Source organism: Manis javanica, chromosome 7, assembly GCF_040802235.1.
Source record: "Manis javanica isolate MJ-LG chromosome 7, MJ_LKY, whole genome shotgun sequence".
Lineage (NCBI taxonomy): Eukaryota > Metazoa > Chordata > Mammalia > Pholidota > Manidae > Manis > Manis javanica.
Window position 1 is genome coordinate 9,998,763 of NC_133162.1, and position 17,595 is coordinate 10,016,357.

The following is a 17,595-nucleotide window of genomic DNA, read 5'->3' on the forward strand; positions in this document are numbered from 1 at the left end:
AATTTATTGGACTATGATGCTTTAAAAATACTCATTAATACTTCGCAGGACCTTACAGTCCCAAGGAACACAGATTGGGATGCACTGGCAAAAGGGATTCCTGGCTCCAGAGCCTGGAAATCTAAAACCACAGAGATCCCCATCTCTGGAATCTTCTCCAAGCCACTATCATAGCCAGCTATGACTGCCCGGCAGGACTTCTCTGCACTATGGAGTTAGAAGAAGTTGGTGACCACAGTTCTCTCTGATCAGCAGTGGGCAGCAGAAAGAAATGCTGGCAGGGCATTGTGATAGCTGCTGAAAATGGTGATGGACACAGAAGGCAGAGAGCCTGGCTGTGGACATCTGTATACAAATGAAATTTCTGGGGCTCAAGGTGCCATCAAAAGCTATTCTTTTCTTTTTAATAAACGGAGTCTTTTCTTGAGAGAGCTGACTGAGGAATGCAAGCCAGCGGCCTCCTCCCAGCTGCCCTCAGCCAGGAGGGATGGACAGGGACAGGAGAGTCGTGATTCCTGCTTTTCTGGGTGCCTGCCCTGCTACGGGGGCTCTCTGAGGAACTCTGAGCCCTCATTTTCAGTCAGCAATGGTACATGGGTGTCCTAAAGGGGCTGTAACAAACCATCACACACTGGGTGGCTTCAAACAGCAGAAATGATATTCTCTCACAGTTCTGGAGGCCAAATGTTGGAAATCAAAGTGTTGGCAGGGTCATCCTTCTGTGGAGGTTCCAGGGAAGAAAGGCTCCTTGCCTCTTTCTGGCTTCTGGAGGCTTCCAGCAATCCATGGCGCTCCCTGGCAGGCAGCTACATCCTCCAGTCGCCTTCTTCCTCCTCACATGGCCTCTCTGTGTCCTCTCTCTTTTTATAAAGACACTAGGCATTGGATTGATGATTCGATCACCAAGATCTTCAGAGACCCTATTTCCAAATAAAGCCACATTTTGAAGCCCCAGGTGGACACGAGTTTTGGGGTCACAACACTGAATCCCCTATAGGGAAAGTCAGCAATTCCACCAGAAGCTTCCAGCAGGCGTTCCAGCATCCCAGCCCTCAGTGAGCTCTGTGAGCAGCCCCGGCTGTAGGAGGATGGCCACAGGGCTCCCTCTCTGAGACGAGTTGGTTTAATGATGGTCTGAAGGTCCAGGAGCTTAGGGGCTGAGCTGTGCACACAGCCCTGAGATGAGCCGAGCGTCATGATTACTTTGCAAAAGCCATGAGCCTCCACCTCCCAAGCACGGCCTATCCCCTGGCATCCCATTATTGTATTAGAATCAAGTTGCCTCAACCACTTACCGTTAAGGCCTATGAATTCTAACTAACTTAGAGATCAGACTGACGTTCAAAGGGACAAAGTCGCATTTGCTTGGGCCTGACCCAGGGTGATGAGGACTCCCATCCATGCCACTGGGTCTCCAAGGGCAGCTTGGAGCACACAGCTCCCTCGCATCTTCGGACTGGAGCAGGGTCTTTACTGACTCACGGACTAGCTCTTGCCTCTTTCTGGGAGCCAGGCAGCAAGGTCAGGTCACTCTGACAGTCGGGGCTTGCTTCTCCATGTAATGTTCTAATGGCCTCGGGTGGCTTCCACAGGGCCCAGTTCACACCTGGGAGGGTCAGTGGCCAAGCTGTTGGGGACTGAGGAGGAATGGGGTAGGGGGACAGAGGAATAGAGAGGTGGGCCTAGAGGCAAATACAAGTAAAGGGGGCATCTTTTCTGGGATCTTCTCTACAGTCTCCCTCCCTGCCTGCAAGTGCAGGCAGCATCCCCACCACTAAGGAAATCACAGTTTAGTCTCCGTTCACGATGCTTGGGTCTGGGAAGTTGTCGGATGTTTTCTCGTTGAGTTGAATCCCACCAGGACTCCCAAGACCAACAGGGGAAGCTGGCCCTGAAGAGGAGAATCACCAAGACCAGGATTCCAACCACTAGGGGCCTTGGAGGCCCCGTCCGCGTGAGGAACGGCCCTGTTGACGGTGGTGGGGACTAACGCTGTCCCGCACTGGCCTCGTAATTGAAAACAGAGCCACCTCGGAGGTAGCAGGAAAAGAAACAACATTCCAGAGCCCTCGATGGAGGGAGGGGAAGACGCTGTAGAGATGCTTTGATTTTCAGCCGACAGGTAGTTTGAGCTCCTTCAAGGCATCTGCTGTTTATTTAAAAGAAAAATAAAGACCAAAGATAAAGCAACAGCATTCTTCAGTAGTTTTTGTATGAAAGGCAAGCACCTCAAATCAAAATGGTATACAACCTGTTCCAGTTTTGCAAATAAGTCTAGTTAAAGCATCCAGACTCCCCCACAAAAAGTTAAAAAAAATGTTTTGAAAATCCTGTTCTTTCCAACTTCTCATGCCTAAGAAGAAAATTCTTTCATTTTCTGGGCTTTCCTCTAATTTGCTGAATCCAGAAGTGAGAGGTTCTGGATTCAGGCTGAGCTGCAATCAAAGCCCTCTAAATTCTCCCTGCTGTAGACAGCTGGGCAGGCTGGAAGCAGCTCAGACTGAGGCGCAGGCAGGTCTGTGTCTGGCATCCCAGTTTTGTCACTTACTGGTGGAGTGACCCAGGACTGTCCTGATGTTAGCACTGAAAATTCCAGTGTCTTAGGAAAATCCTCATTTTGGGTCAATCCAAAATAGAGGGTCATCCTAGTTTTCCTGAAAATCTCTGGGTCTTAGTTTACTCTTCTGTGAAATGGGGCAATAACATCTACTGTGAAGCCATGAAGATTAGATGGTGCCCGGCTTGGCAAGTGCAGGCTGCTGCACACTCACTCCCTGGGAGCTGAGATGGGCTCCCGGCAGGGCACGCACTCACCAGCGCAGACCCACCAGGGCCACCCAGATAATTTCCCTCCCTGACCACCTTTGCCTGGCCTAACATCCTTGCCTAGGGGCTTCCCGTGGAGACACTGGCACCTGGGCATAATCCCAGGAGAGGGACCGGCAGGGAGAGCTGTGGAGGCATCTCTGGAGACTGGATGTGCCTGCAGACAGCACAGCGCTGTCTCGGGAAGAGCAAGAGGGGCCGAGGATGTTCTGCCCGGCCCAGCATAAGAGGCATGAATGGCTGAAATCTCGGCGGAAATCAAGTCTGGCTCAAACACTCGCTGAGGAGTGGGCGGGCTCCGGGGGACATGGACTCCGTGGTTTTCCAGTTGCCTCTTGGCCCTTTTCGTCTTCCACTGTGTCCTGGAAGCTGTGAGGAGCTCTGTTTCTGGAATGGCTGGAGTCTCCCTCAGGGATGGACTCTCCTTTGTTCCTGGACAAAGCAGCCCTGAGGGTGCTGGGGACGCTGTTCCCTCTCTAGGCCCTGGGGCTTGGGGCACATGGTGGGAGAAGTTAGGAGAGGGTCTCCATCTTTGGCAGCCACAGAGGGTCCCCAGGAGACGGAAAGACAATGTGATCCATAACCTTCCCACTTGGGGGCTCAGAGGTAATAGGAGAGCCTCGGTGTGGAAAGGAAGTGGGCACAGGGCCCCCGAGAGGCCACAAACCCGAAAGGGCAGCTGTTTGGATTCTGGACTTGGGCTTTGGGCAAGGGCACTGACTGGTTACAGCAGCGCCTGCTGCCAGGTCCCTCCCCCGCCTGGTCCTCCCAGTGTGATGGCTGGGCTATGGGGAGCTGGCTGCCTGGGTGTGAATCTGAGCAGGAGTCTTGGTGCCTGGTGTCTGGGCACGATCCACAGACCTGGACATGGTGGGCAGAGAACCCCAGGGAAGACAGGGCAGGTGGGTGCCCCACGTATGACAATTTAGAAAAGAATCTCATCAAAGAGGCATATGGCACCAGCTGCCAGACACCGTGGTATGGGCTCATCGACCCAGGGCGGAAGAACCACATGCGAATCCCCCTTTGGCAGGTGAATCAACTGAGGCCCAGGGAGGCACAGCTTCTTGGTACACAGCTCATGAGGGACGGAGCCGGGATTCTAACCCAGGTGGTCTGATTCAGAGACCAGGTTCTCAGCCACGGCCAGGTGGGGGCTTTCTGGAGTCACCTTGCCACTACCTAGAGCGCATCCTGGTGGTGGGAGTGACAAGTAACACACGGCGCAGCCCAATAGGTAGTAAGCACCCCATCACAGCAGGTGTGCAAGCAGAAGCACGATGGCCACTGGAAGGGACCATGGCAAGGCTGACTCTCCACCCTGGGGAGCCTAAGAAACAAAACCCAAAGAAAGCTACAGGGGCAGGAATTACTCAGATGCTCAAAAAGGCTAAGAAATCTCATTACGTGGGCTCCGGTTCGCTGGGTTGCTTTTGTTTTGTTTCATTTTTCTGTTTAAGTGTTTTTGTTGTTTCTTCCCATGAAATTCATAGGCCTGGAAGAAATTTGTTTGATGATTTAAATTCCAATTTCATGTATATAAAAGATTTAGTTTTTCTCTGGGAAAAGACATTAAATCCTTCTGCTTCAGTGGAAGTTAGATCGGTTCAGAGAGAGCCCGAGGCTGTGCCCTGGAAGGGAGCCATCTCTGTACTCAGATGCCAGCCTCCCGCCAGGCTCAGACCCCCAGGTCACCCTGGCCCCTAGATGCCGGGCATTCCAGAAATCCCGCTAGGAGTGTGGAGCCATCACTCTGTTCCCTGCTTAGAATGGCATCTCACACCCAGCCTGTCCCTGTGCATCTCAGATGACTGAGCCCACTTCAAAGCACTCAGCATGGATGCCATGGGACCCTCAGGCAGCATGTAAGAGAGGAAGGAAGAGAGGGAGGAGGGAGGGAGGGAAGGAGGGAGGGAGGGAAGGAAGGAGGGAGGGGAAGCAAAGAGGGAAGAAGGGTTTCTTGTTAAATGTGTTCAGCCAAACACAGTTAAGCAGTTTTCTTTATTGCAGGACTTCTCAGAGCCTTTAAAGGGTTGATGTGCATTGTGAATCTCCAGGGGGAGGCTGTGGAATAACTTTTCTTCCCAGCTTATCCAATCTCCCCCTTTAAATACTCTTCATGTTTCAGAGCACAGTCCCCGGCCTTCTACTTAGGAATGTCTCCTGGGACTAGTTTTCCTTGGCATTTCCTTTCGGAGAGAGTATTCTAACCTGAAACTGTCACCTTTGTATTAGAACCTTCTCCACAAATACATACCTGTTTCCACAGGTAAGTCTGGAGTATCTACTGTGAGGCACCAAGGATGCCAGGCAGAAGACTGAGAGCTCTCCCATTCTTTCCTGACTGCATTCAGAAAAGGGCTGGGGCGTTTTGTGGCCTGTGGCCAGGGTGGGGGCACAGCATTCCTTCTATCCTTCCTTGGGGGCAAAATATGGATCTCCGGGCCAGACCCAGCAAAGAGGTCCCCTCCTCTTCCTTCCTCCGTCCCTCCTTCTCCCTCCCTGCTTCTTTCTTGAGCTGCAAGGCTGCTCCAGCACCTCCTAGGGGCTGGCCTGTGGGGGTGTGGGGGGCTTTCTCAGGGCTCAGAGGCCAGGCACTTCAAGCCTCATAGAGTGACACACACTTCCAGGCTGTGGAACCAACCTGGCCACCTCTGTTCCCTCTACCTCCCCACCAGCTCCCCTTTATTAGCATCCACTCATTCAGTATTTATTTATCAAGGGCTTTCTGTGGGCTGGGTCCTCTTCTGGGATCTGAAGGTCCAGGAACGAATTAGACAGACCCAGCCAGCCCTGCCCTCACGGAGCTTACCATCTACTGAGCAGGCCAGGCAAAAATACACAAAGTCATGTCTGGGGTTCCAGAGAGAAAAGGAGCGGGTCTAGGACTAGAGAGGATTAGGGCACTACCTAGATGAGCTGGGCCAGGGCTGGCTTTTGTGATGATGAGGTGACATTTGAGCATAAGACTGAGGTTGGAGAGAGAAAGAGCCAAGTGAATGGCTGGGAAGAGAGCTCTGGGCACAGCAAGCGCAAAGGGGCTGCGGTGGGACCTTGACAAGGTCAGACTGGTAGGCAACAGGGACTAGATCAGGCAGGGCCTCCCTTATACCCAGGCCATGGTAAGGGCTTCGGGTTTTACACCGAGTGTGGTGGGAGGTACTGAAGAGCTGAGGCCAGGGCACTGGGTGATAGGCGGGCGCGTCAAAGCAGGGCTCTGGCTGCTGCGGGGACACAGCTAAGGCTGTGCGTCTCCCACCTCAGACCTGAGCCCCCTTCTCAAGTGCAGTGGGCTGGGTTCCACCACAGAGGTCTGAGGGAGCTATAGCCTCACTGCCCACTGGCCCTGCCACCTTGCCAAGCCTGCCACTCTGAGGATGCAGGACCCTGCTTCCTGGATCCTGCCCTTCTGTGGTGAGCAAAGCATCCAAGCGGCTGGCCCGCCTGGTCCCGGGAATGTGCTCCGGCTGTCCTGAAAAATGGAACCAGCTGCTTGCGCTGCTTCAAGGGCCATGACGTGCCCAGACCTTTTCCTGTGTTGTCCTATCTGCGTAGACACCCCGGCTCATCACTGCTGGTCCTGATTCTGTCCATCTTTCAGGGCCATGCTGAGATACCTCCTCCCGCCCCAGAACTTCCCAGCAAGTCAAGCTGCCCCTCTCCGTTCTGAAGCCCACCGCACGCGTTGTGCAGCTTTCCCGGCCTCCTTCCCTTGTCTTCTGTGTCCTTTCACAGTGTCTCCCCGTGGGTTCTGCTCAGTCCTCTCCTGGCTATGGGGTGAACCTTCCCTGTGCCCAGGTCACCTCTGTGCCCCTATCAGCTCTAGTCTTTGCTGGTTTTAGGGAAGGGAGCCCCCATAGGCATGTGGAGCCCCCAGAAGAAAGTGGTGACTCAATAGCTGGAGCCCCAGCGGCTCCCACAGTTAGGGATGGGACAGGGGATGGGGAGGCAGCAAGGATTGGGATGTAGGACGTTATTTTGAGTCTAAGGCAGTAGGAGACTTGTTGCGTCAGGGAGATTTTCAGGGAGAAAGAGCTGGAAACCAACTGAGCAAGCTTCTAGATGCCTTAAGAGAAGGCGATCCAGCTGGTCCAGGGCACATTCTTCCTGCCCAAAACAAGCATTCTGCCATGCCAGAGGGGGTGACGTCAGACGTGTTAGGAGTCAGTCTTTGCTTCTCTCTGCCACTCCCTCCACTCCTGTTCTAATCCCATCTCTTGTCTGTGCCATGCATGCAGACTCCGTGTCATGAATGAAAGCTGACAGTCTCATCCACCTTCCAACCAGCATAAAGCTGACGGGTCACACATGTTCCCGGTAACACTAAGGACTGGAGCATCTTCTAGACTGACAAGCCCTTGCCTCTGTCATCTGTCATCTTTCAACCACCCTGGGAGGTAGGCAATATTATCATTTTACAAATGAGGCTCTGGTGACAACTTGTCCAAGGACAGCTAGCTAGATCGCAGGGACACACTGTCCCAAGTTCCACTCTGTCTCCTTTCTTCCACATCTCAGGCACTGATGTTCAGAAGCATTGCTGAGGGGGTTCACAGAGGCAGAAAGCAAAGCCCAAGGCTTGGCTGACAGGTGCTGTTAGCCAGAGGGTGGCTCCAGCAGCCCTGAAATGTGCAGCGGCATTTCCGAAAGCACAGACTTAGATCCCCAGCATCACCTGAATGAACTTACATTGGAGTCTTGCCGGAACACTATCCTCTAGGACAGCTTTCTGGCTGCTTAATGGACATGGACAGCCATGGTTGTGCTCCAGTAAAACTCACTTACAAAACAGGCAGTGAGTTGGCTTAGCTCCGTGGGCTAGAGTTTGCAGACCCTTCACCTACAGAAACAGTCACAGCCGAGGGGCCTCTGCCTGCACAGCTGTATCTCCTCCCTGCTGCCTACAGGCAGTCCACCTTACTTCAGTTTTAAAAATACTGTTAACTGCCAAGAGAAAACTGACCCCAGCTACATTTTTAGGATGGTGACTGAGCAATGTCTTTTGATTTCTTAAAATTCTCAACTACTTGTTCAACCCATCTTTCTGAAGGAGCCCATCACAGGGTTTTGAACGGCTTTCTTCCTTAGTTGTGCTTGGTTTTGCTCAATATAAATGTGTTAGACGAGAAAGCTAGAAACCAACCCGAATCACCAACAGGACCTGGAATGCCTGCCTCTCTTCCTGTGGTGCCCAGGACAGTTACTTTTACCCTGACTAAGTCCTATTTCCCAATGTCCCCGAAAAAGAATACAGGGTGAAGGTAGAGCAGTGTTTGTTTAACCTTTTTAGGCTTGAGAGTCTAATGCTGAAGAAAAGTGCCTAAAATTGCCTGAAGGGACTCATCTGAGGGCCTCAAGAGTTGCTGAAAACCTTCTGAGCAGGAGAGAAGTGAGGCTTTCATGGAGTGGGTCCTGCAAGGCTGTCCAAACACACGAAGGCTCCTGTAAGGACACAAAAGGTGGGAGGCCGCTCTGCTTCTCGGCGATTCCAGCCATTCTCAGAACTGCATTTCTCAAGCCCAGCTCCACCCTTTCCTTCTTTTAAAACCACCAGCACCAAAACTTGTCATCAATTAGAAATTCCTTTACATTTTAATTGAGTTCTTTCAATTACAAAATACATCAGTCAAATAAATTACAAGCAGGATCCCAAAGAAATACAGTCCTATTGGCTAGTAGACTATACTCACTTGCTATCATTTCTGCCTCGCAGAATTTTTATTGTAATAAAATTACTAGTTTGCACCTTAAGACTGTACTTCAATCACGTACGGCTGCTGAGGAGAATGAAATATCATAGGTGAGCACAGAGTTCAGGGTTCACTGCAACCTAACAGTGTCCGGATGCAAGATGAAATCTCCACGCAACCAACAGCGCAGGGAGGAACTGCTCTCATATCAGGGTCTATCTTGCGGAGACTTTCTTACTAGGCACATCTCCGAGGGACATGGGGTTTGTACAGATGTTCTGGTACCTATTTTAGAACAAAGTGTCCTGCTACCACCTTCAAAGCAATGGAAATACCCAAAGCAAGACGCAGTGAGGCCCAAAGCACATGCCACCTTTGGCAGAACAATGAAGTAGACACAGAGCAGGAAAAAGGTAGTAACAGTGAGTGACAAGAAATGGCTCTGCTGAGACCAGTCAGGAGGGAACGCCTGACTCTGGGTCTTCCTCCTGCAGAGCCCCACACATCAGACTAGGTCTCCCACCTCCAGGCAGGCTTTGCGTTGCAAAGAGAAGGGCCAGGGTCCTGACTAGCGCTCCTGTGAGTCCCAGCACAGGGAGGGGCCTGCTGCCCTAGAGTCACTGTCACTACCACTCCTCAACGCCAGCTGTGTGTCACCCTGGGAAGCCTCCTTTGCTAATGCATCAATAACACCATGTTCTTAAAGACTCTGTGTGAAGAGACAGGCTGAAGTGGGGCGAGGTGGGCTGGGAAAGTGATTCATCCTAGTCAGCTCTTGACTTGAGTGCTGACTGCAGGTGAACATAGCTAATGTCAGCCTCATGCCCACAAGGTCACCAGGGAGGTGGAGATGCCGGGCTGTTTGCAATGGGATTTTCAGTTGTAACTCGACATTGACTTGGTCTCTGTCCTGTGAAGAGTAACGACTAGTAACCAGCTGGACCGTGACAAACTCCCGGGCTCTCGGCCTCCCTGCTGGGCGGGTTCCTACAGAGCTCTGAGTCTGGTCCCCTCCTTCAGTCCCAACGTCAGGCAACGCCTCATTTCCGGCCCACCGGCTCCTAACCCAAGCATATTCACCTGTCAAAATGCCCTACTCGGGAATAAATCTTTTTCCTCTGCTTATTAAGGCAGCATTCTTTTTTCCTTTAGCTAGTTGATGGTTGAATAAACTATACCTGGACAATCGAACTACATCTGTACAATCATTTAACTAATAAAAAATATAAAGAGAGCTGTGTTTGCCCACGGCCTTTAGAAATTCTGAAATAAGTGCCTGGGCAAAGAAAGGAGGCATGTGAAGTGAGCCAATTACCGGACCTCATGAACGGACCCTGGGTTTTCCTCCAGAACCTTCAGCCAAAGCACTGCCCTGGGAGCAAGAACTCCTAGGAAGGATGCCTCCTCCCATAGATGTCAGTCCCTTGCCCGAGGGGGTCAGGCCGATTGATACCCAAGGGTGGAGGCTATAATTCTATTTAAAAATTATGCCTCCCGTGCTATTTTGGTGGGGTGGGGAGATGCAGCACCCGGAGACCATTCCTCACTCACCTCCGTGAGCCGTGCCCTGAGCTGTGCCCCTCGAGAACGCGGAGGCAGCCACGCCCAAGTGCAGGCAGCCGGCCCTACTCTGTGGTGCACCCGCAATTTCCACCACCCAGTTTCTCTGGGTTTAGCAAGCGGCCCGGACTCCGGAGGGTGCGCAGCTGGACTGACTCCTGAGAAGCCAGCACGCTGCCTGGCCATACGCACAGCAACTCAGAGAACAATAGGCTTGGCTGAAATTTTCTTTTTATTTATCATTTCTGTAAGTTACTGACATTTAAATTCTCAGCAATAATTTACAATAGCCACATATATTTCAGTTGTTGGAAGAACACAAAGACAAAATTAAAGCACAGAGGCTTTAAAAAGGAGGTTACGGTAATACATCATAGGAGCTAAAATTCAGAATACCAAAGACCCCACATAATGCATCAAAACATGAAGCTTAAACTTTCCCTATGAGCCTAAAATGACAAATTTACCATCTGTCTAAGATAGGGAGTAACAGTTGTTTCCAAGGTAAGAAACGAGGAATGCTTTGGTAAGTCATCTACACTGTATGCATTTCCCTTCACATCTCGGACGACTGTGCATCAACACAAGCACAGCACATTTTTGAGAACAGGTCTCACAAACTTTTACTGTAGATTTCCCAAACATCTTTAAATTTTGTCAATGAGGAAAGCAATTCAGTTGCTTGAATTTTAAGTTAAAAAAATTAAAAGTATTTCCAGGGACTCTTAAAGCCATCTTCAAAAGTATAAAATGTTATGCACTTGCCAAATCCGAAGTGTTCCTGTTTTTCTCAGAGATGAAGATAGGACGCAGAACCCACTCCTAACAGGGGAAATGCTCATGCACTGTTGTACACACACAGCCATAGACCAGTGGAGAAACAGCTCACCAGGACCCTGGAAGGGACGGCATCCCCATCGGATGCACTGTGACCGTGGCCACAGCCAGACCAACTCCCCGGCCCACCTTCCTGCAGGGACAGATTCCCTGGCGCACATTCACCCATCACACTTTGGTCGGTTCTTGCTGGGGGATTCCAGCTCCGTCAGTAAATCTGTGCCAGCAGCACCAGCTTTTGAAGCAAAAAAAACTGCTCCTTCTTTAAAGCCGAGGTTTTTCAAACTCCGGGCGTAGTCTGCATATATACCAGAGACGAGTTTCTGTAAACCACAGTTAAGGAAAAGAAGGGCGAGGGAAAAACAGGTGGTGGCTCCACCTCACCAGGCTCCCGCCTGTCCGAAAGAAGGACCAGCTGGCCAGCTGCTGAGGAGGGGCTGAGCACAGGCACCTCTTCCCTGCAGAGGGCGACTCCTGGCTGGGGGAGAAGTCCCACCCTATAACAGCACTGCACTTGGCCCAAGCTGCGCCCAAAGCTTCTCCTTCTAGGACACCCACGGAACCCCCCTCCCATATCCTCCCAAGACCCAAACGCAACCAAAGACTATAAAAAGAAAGATGACTTAAGTGCACACCCCTGTGGTATCTGGAAGTCTGAGAGGCTGGTGGCTTGGGGGCAAATACAGTCTCAACAAAGGGCTCTAATTACAGAGCCTGCCCAGAGGCAGGAGCTCCGGGTGTCTGGGTGTTAGGTTTTTGGACAGCCCAGCTCCACTACGTCCTGAGATTCAAAACGGCTCCTTCCAACTAAAGTGAACTTCACCAGTGCCTACAAACACAGTGTTGAATAAGGCCAAGTTTAGTTTAATTTTCTGTAAAAAATACACAGAAAACCAAGCACCTGACACATAGAAATGAGGACACAACATAGTAATTCAAGAAAACATGCAATGAGAACAAAAGGGCTCTGCAAACACAAGCAACTGGGACTTATATTTTCAAGTCCATTCTTTACAAAGATAAAAAAGCATGGAGCAATGATGTCTAGAAGAAATAAAATATTCCTGGTTGGAGGTGGACCACAGTGCCTTGCCCGCCTGACATGTCTCTCTGAAACACCAGTCTTGCTGCATACTGGGCTGTCACAGAGTAACAGTGAGACTCCTTTATTTATTTATTCCAGATAAATACATACAATTTAATTCTGTGCAGTGCATTCTTTTGAAATAGTACTATTTTAAAGTACAGGCTCCTATTGCTTTCCTAAATTAGGTCCTTTACCTTCTTTTCAAGTCCAAACAAAGTATTACAGAATTTGGGATCCCTCCCCTTTCAGCCCTTCCTGCCTTTCCGCCCATCTTAGGGCTGATGCCAGCAATGCAACATCCTTCTTTCCAATTCTTTCCCTCTCATCTCTCCCTCTTTACTGGCCTTGGTAAATCAGAATATGGATCTTTGCCAGTATAACCCCAGCAGCACAATGAGGAGGAATCCTAAACCCCACTCACGTCCCATGCCCCTCCTCAGTGTGACCATCGGGCAAAGGATATCTGTGTCCTCGCTGACTTCAAGTGCACCATACTTGAGACAAGCTTCCACAAATAAGGCAGCTCTGTCGAAGTATCTCATGCTACTCAACAGAACAAAATGAGAGTTAGGCTCTGTGCTTTACAGCATCTGAGGGTGGAACCATCCAAGGGTGTGTTTCTACACAAACACTTGTACCCATTTCTGCTGGAAACTTAAGCGCTACATAACGCACACTCGCACCATGCTAAGCCCTGGTTCACCGAGGAGTGGAGGGGAGGGTACTCACGTCCCCACCCCATGTTCTTTTTAGTTTAAAAAATTGTGAGATAGTTCAACTATACAGAAATCTATAGAGATGGGACCCACTGTCCAGATTTAACAAGTAGGCTTTTGCCACATTTGCCTTAGTCTACCTCCCTTAGTTTTAAGAAAATAGATAACATCCCAGAATAAGTGATGGGTATTACTCTTCAAGCTTTTCAGAGGAGATGGTCCAGCCGCCAAGTGGCCTGTCACCCTGCTTACGGCTCTCTGGCCTTGTCTCACCCACTCTACTCAAAGCTGAACTGGCCCCAGTTCTCTGAAGGACCCTTTGATAGTGTTGACCTAGCTATTTGCTGTGACTGGTACACAGGCAGGAAATGCAACTCCTAGACCAAATGAAGGAACCAATGCTGACCGCCCCATTCCCTGGAGGCTTTCTTTAGAAACCTAAAGTGGGCGCTTCTCCTTTCACTCTGTCCATCCCTCTACGCGCAGAGCCTCAGGAGAGCGTGAAGTGGGTCATCACAGGCCCCTGGCCATGGAGTGCTCTGGCATACCTGTGGAGGGTCTCGGCCACACTGGAAAAGCAGCCCAGGGAGAGGAGGACCAGCAGGGCCTTCGACTTCTGGTTGACTTGTGGGGAGCAAAGGTGGTCAACCCACCGCTTTAAAACATCGGCACACTCTTCAGAGTTTAAACGGACCTAAGAAAGATGCCCACATTAAAAACAAAGAAGTCCTGCATTGCATGCAGGATGCAATAAAAATGTAATTCCATCAAAACGGGATGTGTTCCTATGAATAATGCGAGCCTTGCTTTATTAGCACACCACCCGACACCGCTGCTCACCATGCGCAGCAGCCACAGCAAGCCAAGCCTGTGGGAGCCAGGGGCCTGGCAATGCTTGGGGCTGCAGTCTGGGCTCACACCCCGGCAGGGAGAGGAGCCAGCTGCTGTCACTTAATTGCTACCAATTCAACCTCCCTTTATCGGTAAGAAGAAATGTAATTTATACTCATGAAGAATAGAAAGATGAGAGTTGCAGGAAAATATCTGCAAAGCAGCTCTGTAGCCAGAAAATGCCCCTAACTCATGAGTCAAAAGTTCAAGACTGAACTTTCCAGCCCAAATGCTCAAGGCACCACCTAGAATCACCTACTTTTGCAAGCCATGCGGCCCGGTTCCACTCGCCATACGTCTGCAGGTAGCGGCAGGCATCTGCGGCTTTGTCTATCAGGCAGAGCAGCTGAACACCCTCTGGAAGATAAAACAGCACCCCCTCAAGTGATATGGCAGCTCCCTCCTTGACGAGTCACTAAAAAGGAGAATCACCACTTGACTTCATCTGGTCTTGTGTATTTTATATCTTCTAGAGATATTCTTGGCTTATATATTAAATGAAGTATTAAACTAGAGTTCTTCCATGTTACCACTCAAGTAGTCAGAAGAGGAAACACGAGTCCATCCAGCACATCCATCTGCCCAGGTTTGTCCGATTTATATCAATTGTCTGGGTAAGTATCAGTAGTGTCCTAGCTTCACTCTTAGAAGTGTTCTGGTTTTGATTACATTATGTGATCATCTATAAATAGCTAGCATTAATCTTTCTATATTTCTCCAGCATATATATAAAAAAGAAATACCCTTAACAACCAACTACTTTGCTGGGAACAGGTCTGATTTTCCAGAGAACTGACAAATACACCCACAAACTGTGCCTTACCTGCCAACTTGCCGTTGGCAATCATATTAGTTGCCACCAGCTTAATGGTGCTCTGAGAGGGGCCTGACGAGGTGACAGTTGTGACCAAACAGGCTTTCAATGAATCACAATAATAATGCTGGTTGTCTGCACTTGTTTCCAATAGCAACTGCACAGCTCTGTCTGTCTGGTAGGAGAAACAGTTCTAATTGTGAGACCATTTTCTTCCAACATAACCTAATATAATTCATAATTTAGAACAGTGAATTACATAGCTTAAAGAAAACTTTTATTTTCAAAAACTGAATGCTTTGCTTACATTTACAAAAATTAAAAGTACTGTACTCCTTCTTTGGGACAAAGGTAAAAACCACTGTCTGGTTTATATAGATGCCCAAGTTACTGCTTATTTTAGCTTTGCCCCAGGCCGTTCAGACACACAAAAGCTAAACAAAACAGTTAAGCCTCATAGGACATTATGGACGCAAAAATTACAAGCTAGCTTTGACCGTACATTTTTTTTCTTACAGGGTTTGTTGGTCTTATTTTGAGAGAAAGCCTCAATTGACACTTACACACTTTCCAGGAAACATGATGATCTGTGTGTATGTGTGTGTGTGTGTGTATGTGCTGTATGTGATGCTCTGAAATACAAAACCAGCAACTTCACAAAACATGAAAGGAGTTATAACACTTCACCTACTTGACCCAGGAGAAGTAGCTGGTCTGTACATTTCCTTGTATGATCATAAGTTGACCGTTTCACTTCCTGGAGATTAACCCTTTCCAGCTGAAATTTCTAGAGTAGAAGGAAGAAAAAGGAAAATTAAGCTCGGACTGTAAGACTTAGTTAAATTTTACTGCACTTAATTAAGTCATTTTAATAAACAGTACTTTGACTTCGGAGGTTATCAGAAAATCAACTTCACAGAAATCCAAGAATATAATAAGAACTTTAAAAGAAAGAATGTTGAAATGTATTATCTTTTATGTGTAAGGTAGCCTGCTTACAGAAACTGGCCCCTGAGAGAGCCAGATGAAAAAACTCTACATGTACTGAAGTGCTCTGCTAGAGGTTATGAAGGTTATAAGCTATCTCTCCATCCACAGAATAGAAATCCAAACCAACTGAAAGAAACATTTATTTACAGAATATTAAGTGAAAACATTAAAATGAATAAATCAAGACTATGAATAATAAAATTTTAATGTGTATTAAAAAACTCAGTAAGCATTTATGAGCTTTTCAAGTCCTGAGCCAGGCCTTTTTTATGTGAATGTGCCAAGGGACTCATTACTCTTATGTGGGCCTTAACTGAGTTCAAAAGTTTCCCAAGTTGAAGATACTTATAAAGACGTAAGTAATCAAGATAGCATTAAAGGTTTTAACATAGAATACCTGGAAATAGGCATTCTCACAGAGTAGGTCATAACATATATCCAGTGGGTTGTTCACTTTGTCCCGGGAAGTGACTTTCTTAGTGGCTGGGCTGCTCAATGACTGTGCCTGGGACAAGCTGTGCAGGTAGTGGGCAGCGACAGTCCAGAAGTGCAGTTCTGATTCATCGCCGTACAGCCTGGGAAGGATGAAAGCCAAATACCCACTGAATTCACACAGCAGATGGGGGGCCCAGGCAGGGGCCGCCTATGGTAGCCTGAGCCCTGGCAGCACAGTGCTGTCATGTGAAAGGCCATTTGGGATACTGGCATGTGCCTGGCAGCACAAAACAGATGACGCAGCAAGTTTTCCAGCCCTATTATGACCCTCAAACAATATAGGGCCTGACTGCACGGGGCCCCTTCACACCCAGCCTCTCTCTGTTTTGTGTAAGAGCAGTACCATGATTCTAAAGCCTGGGCAATTATTTACCTGGTTTGCTATTAGCACACCTTTCAATCTGGACCATAGCTTCACATTAAGGAAGTTCCTCTGGGATAACTGGCTAGATAAGGTGTGGAATTTACTCTTGGGCGAGTGGAGGGAAATGTCTTTCTTGTAAGTGACACCTCTATTGAACAGTGAGGAAATACAGGTTACTGCTTCTTAGTTATGTATATTATATAATTAAGTATACAGTATATTTAAGGACATGACTTCTATAGCTGATGTTTTAAAAATGCACGTATTTTTAAAAGCTGTCTGTAGAAGGCAGTCTTTTGAACAGATAAGGCCTAGTTCTCACATTTAAAATATAATTTTGTTTGTATTACTATTTCCCAAATTAATTTTAAGTCAAATCTCAAGGATGAACTGATATCTTTTTCTAAAATCTAAAGAGTTTGTTTTGTCTTAACTAAATACCGTTAATAAGAGAAATGAGTTATCCTGAAACTCTCTCTTAAGTCTCTTACACAGAACACTTCCAACAGTGTTACCTTGAAACAAGCAGGCATCTCTGCAGAAGAGTGAATTCCGGGTCAAGCAAGAGTTTCTTTATGTCACTACAGACAGGAATCCAGACAAAGCAAGACAAAATTTTTTTAATTAAACAATAAAACAAAGAGATAAATGAATTCCCTTGAAAGGGAAAATTCCATTCAAAATTGTTTCCTTAAAGCTGGTAAAGTTTTTATTCTTTTTGGACTAGCTAGTATATGTCTAGAACTTAAAAAGAAGTTACTTTCCATGGCCCTGAAATTACAAAAGCTGATAAGACTTAGAGTGTCTCTAGGCTTGGAGAACTGGTACCCATCCACCAACACAGAGGCTGTGAGGCACTGATTTTGGTTCATATTTTTATGACAGTTCAACTCCTGTTTTTGAAAACATGAACAGCAGCCTAACTACAGGAATAATGACATCACTATTGATAAAATCATTTTGCTAATCAAGAGCAGTATATACTTTAGAGAAGATGCATTCAGAATTTATTTTGAAACTATTTCAGAAATAAAATATATAAGATAGAAAAGCTGGTGTTTTCATAAATTAGTATTTCTAAGATAGCCAAACATACAATATTCACTAACCAGAGAAGGGAATATATTTTTTAAACCTATTCTTCACCATTTAAAGACAAATGTTAACCTTTGGATAGAGAAAACAAAATAATTATTTAGATTATGACATCAATATACCATTCTGATTAATTTATTAAATATTATAATTACATGTGACAGATTCTACATTACAAAAATATATTATGTTTTACCGAGAACCCCTGAGGACCCATAATTTCCTATTTC

General features: G+C 47.9%; 1 protein-coding gene across 2 annotated transcripts in view; it reads right to left on the bottom strand.

Annotated features, from left to right (window-relative positions):
• Positions 1-10,290: 10,290 nt before the first annotated feature.
• WDR11 (WD repeat domain 11) overlaps positions 10,291-17,595 on the bottom strand; it is a 53,221-nt gene continuing 45,916 nt past the window's right edge. The window contains exons 22-29 of one of the 2 annotated variants that reach the window (XM_073240301.1): positions 16,786-16,851; positions 15,809-15,986; positions 15,113-15,208; positions 14,431-14,596; positions 13,867-13,964; positions 13,265-13,410; positions 12,463-12,543; positions 10,291-11,237 (exon numbers count right to left, since the gene is read on the bottom strand). In XM_073240301.1, coding sequence (XP_073096402.1) covers positions 11,075-11,237; positions 12,463-12,543; positions 13,265-13,410; positions 13,867-13,964; positions 14,431-14,596; positions 15,113-15,208; positions 15,809-15,986; positions 16,786-16,851 — 994 coding nt within the window. In that variant the 3' untranslated portion in view covers positions 10,291-11,074. Of the gene's footprint in view, positions 11,238-12,462; positions 12,544-13,264; positions 13,411-13,866; positions 13,965-14,430; positions 14,597-15,112; positions 15,209-15,808; positions 15,987-16,785; positions 16,852-17,595 lie in introns of those variants that run through there. The other variant, XR_012132985.1, reaches the window with a different exon arrangement.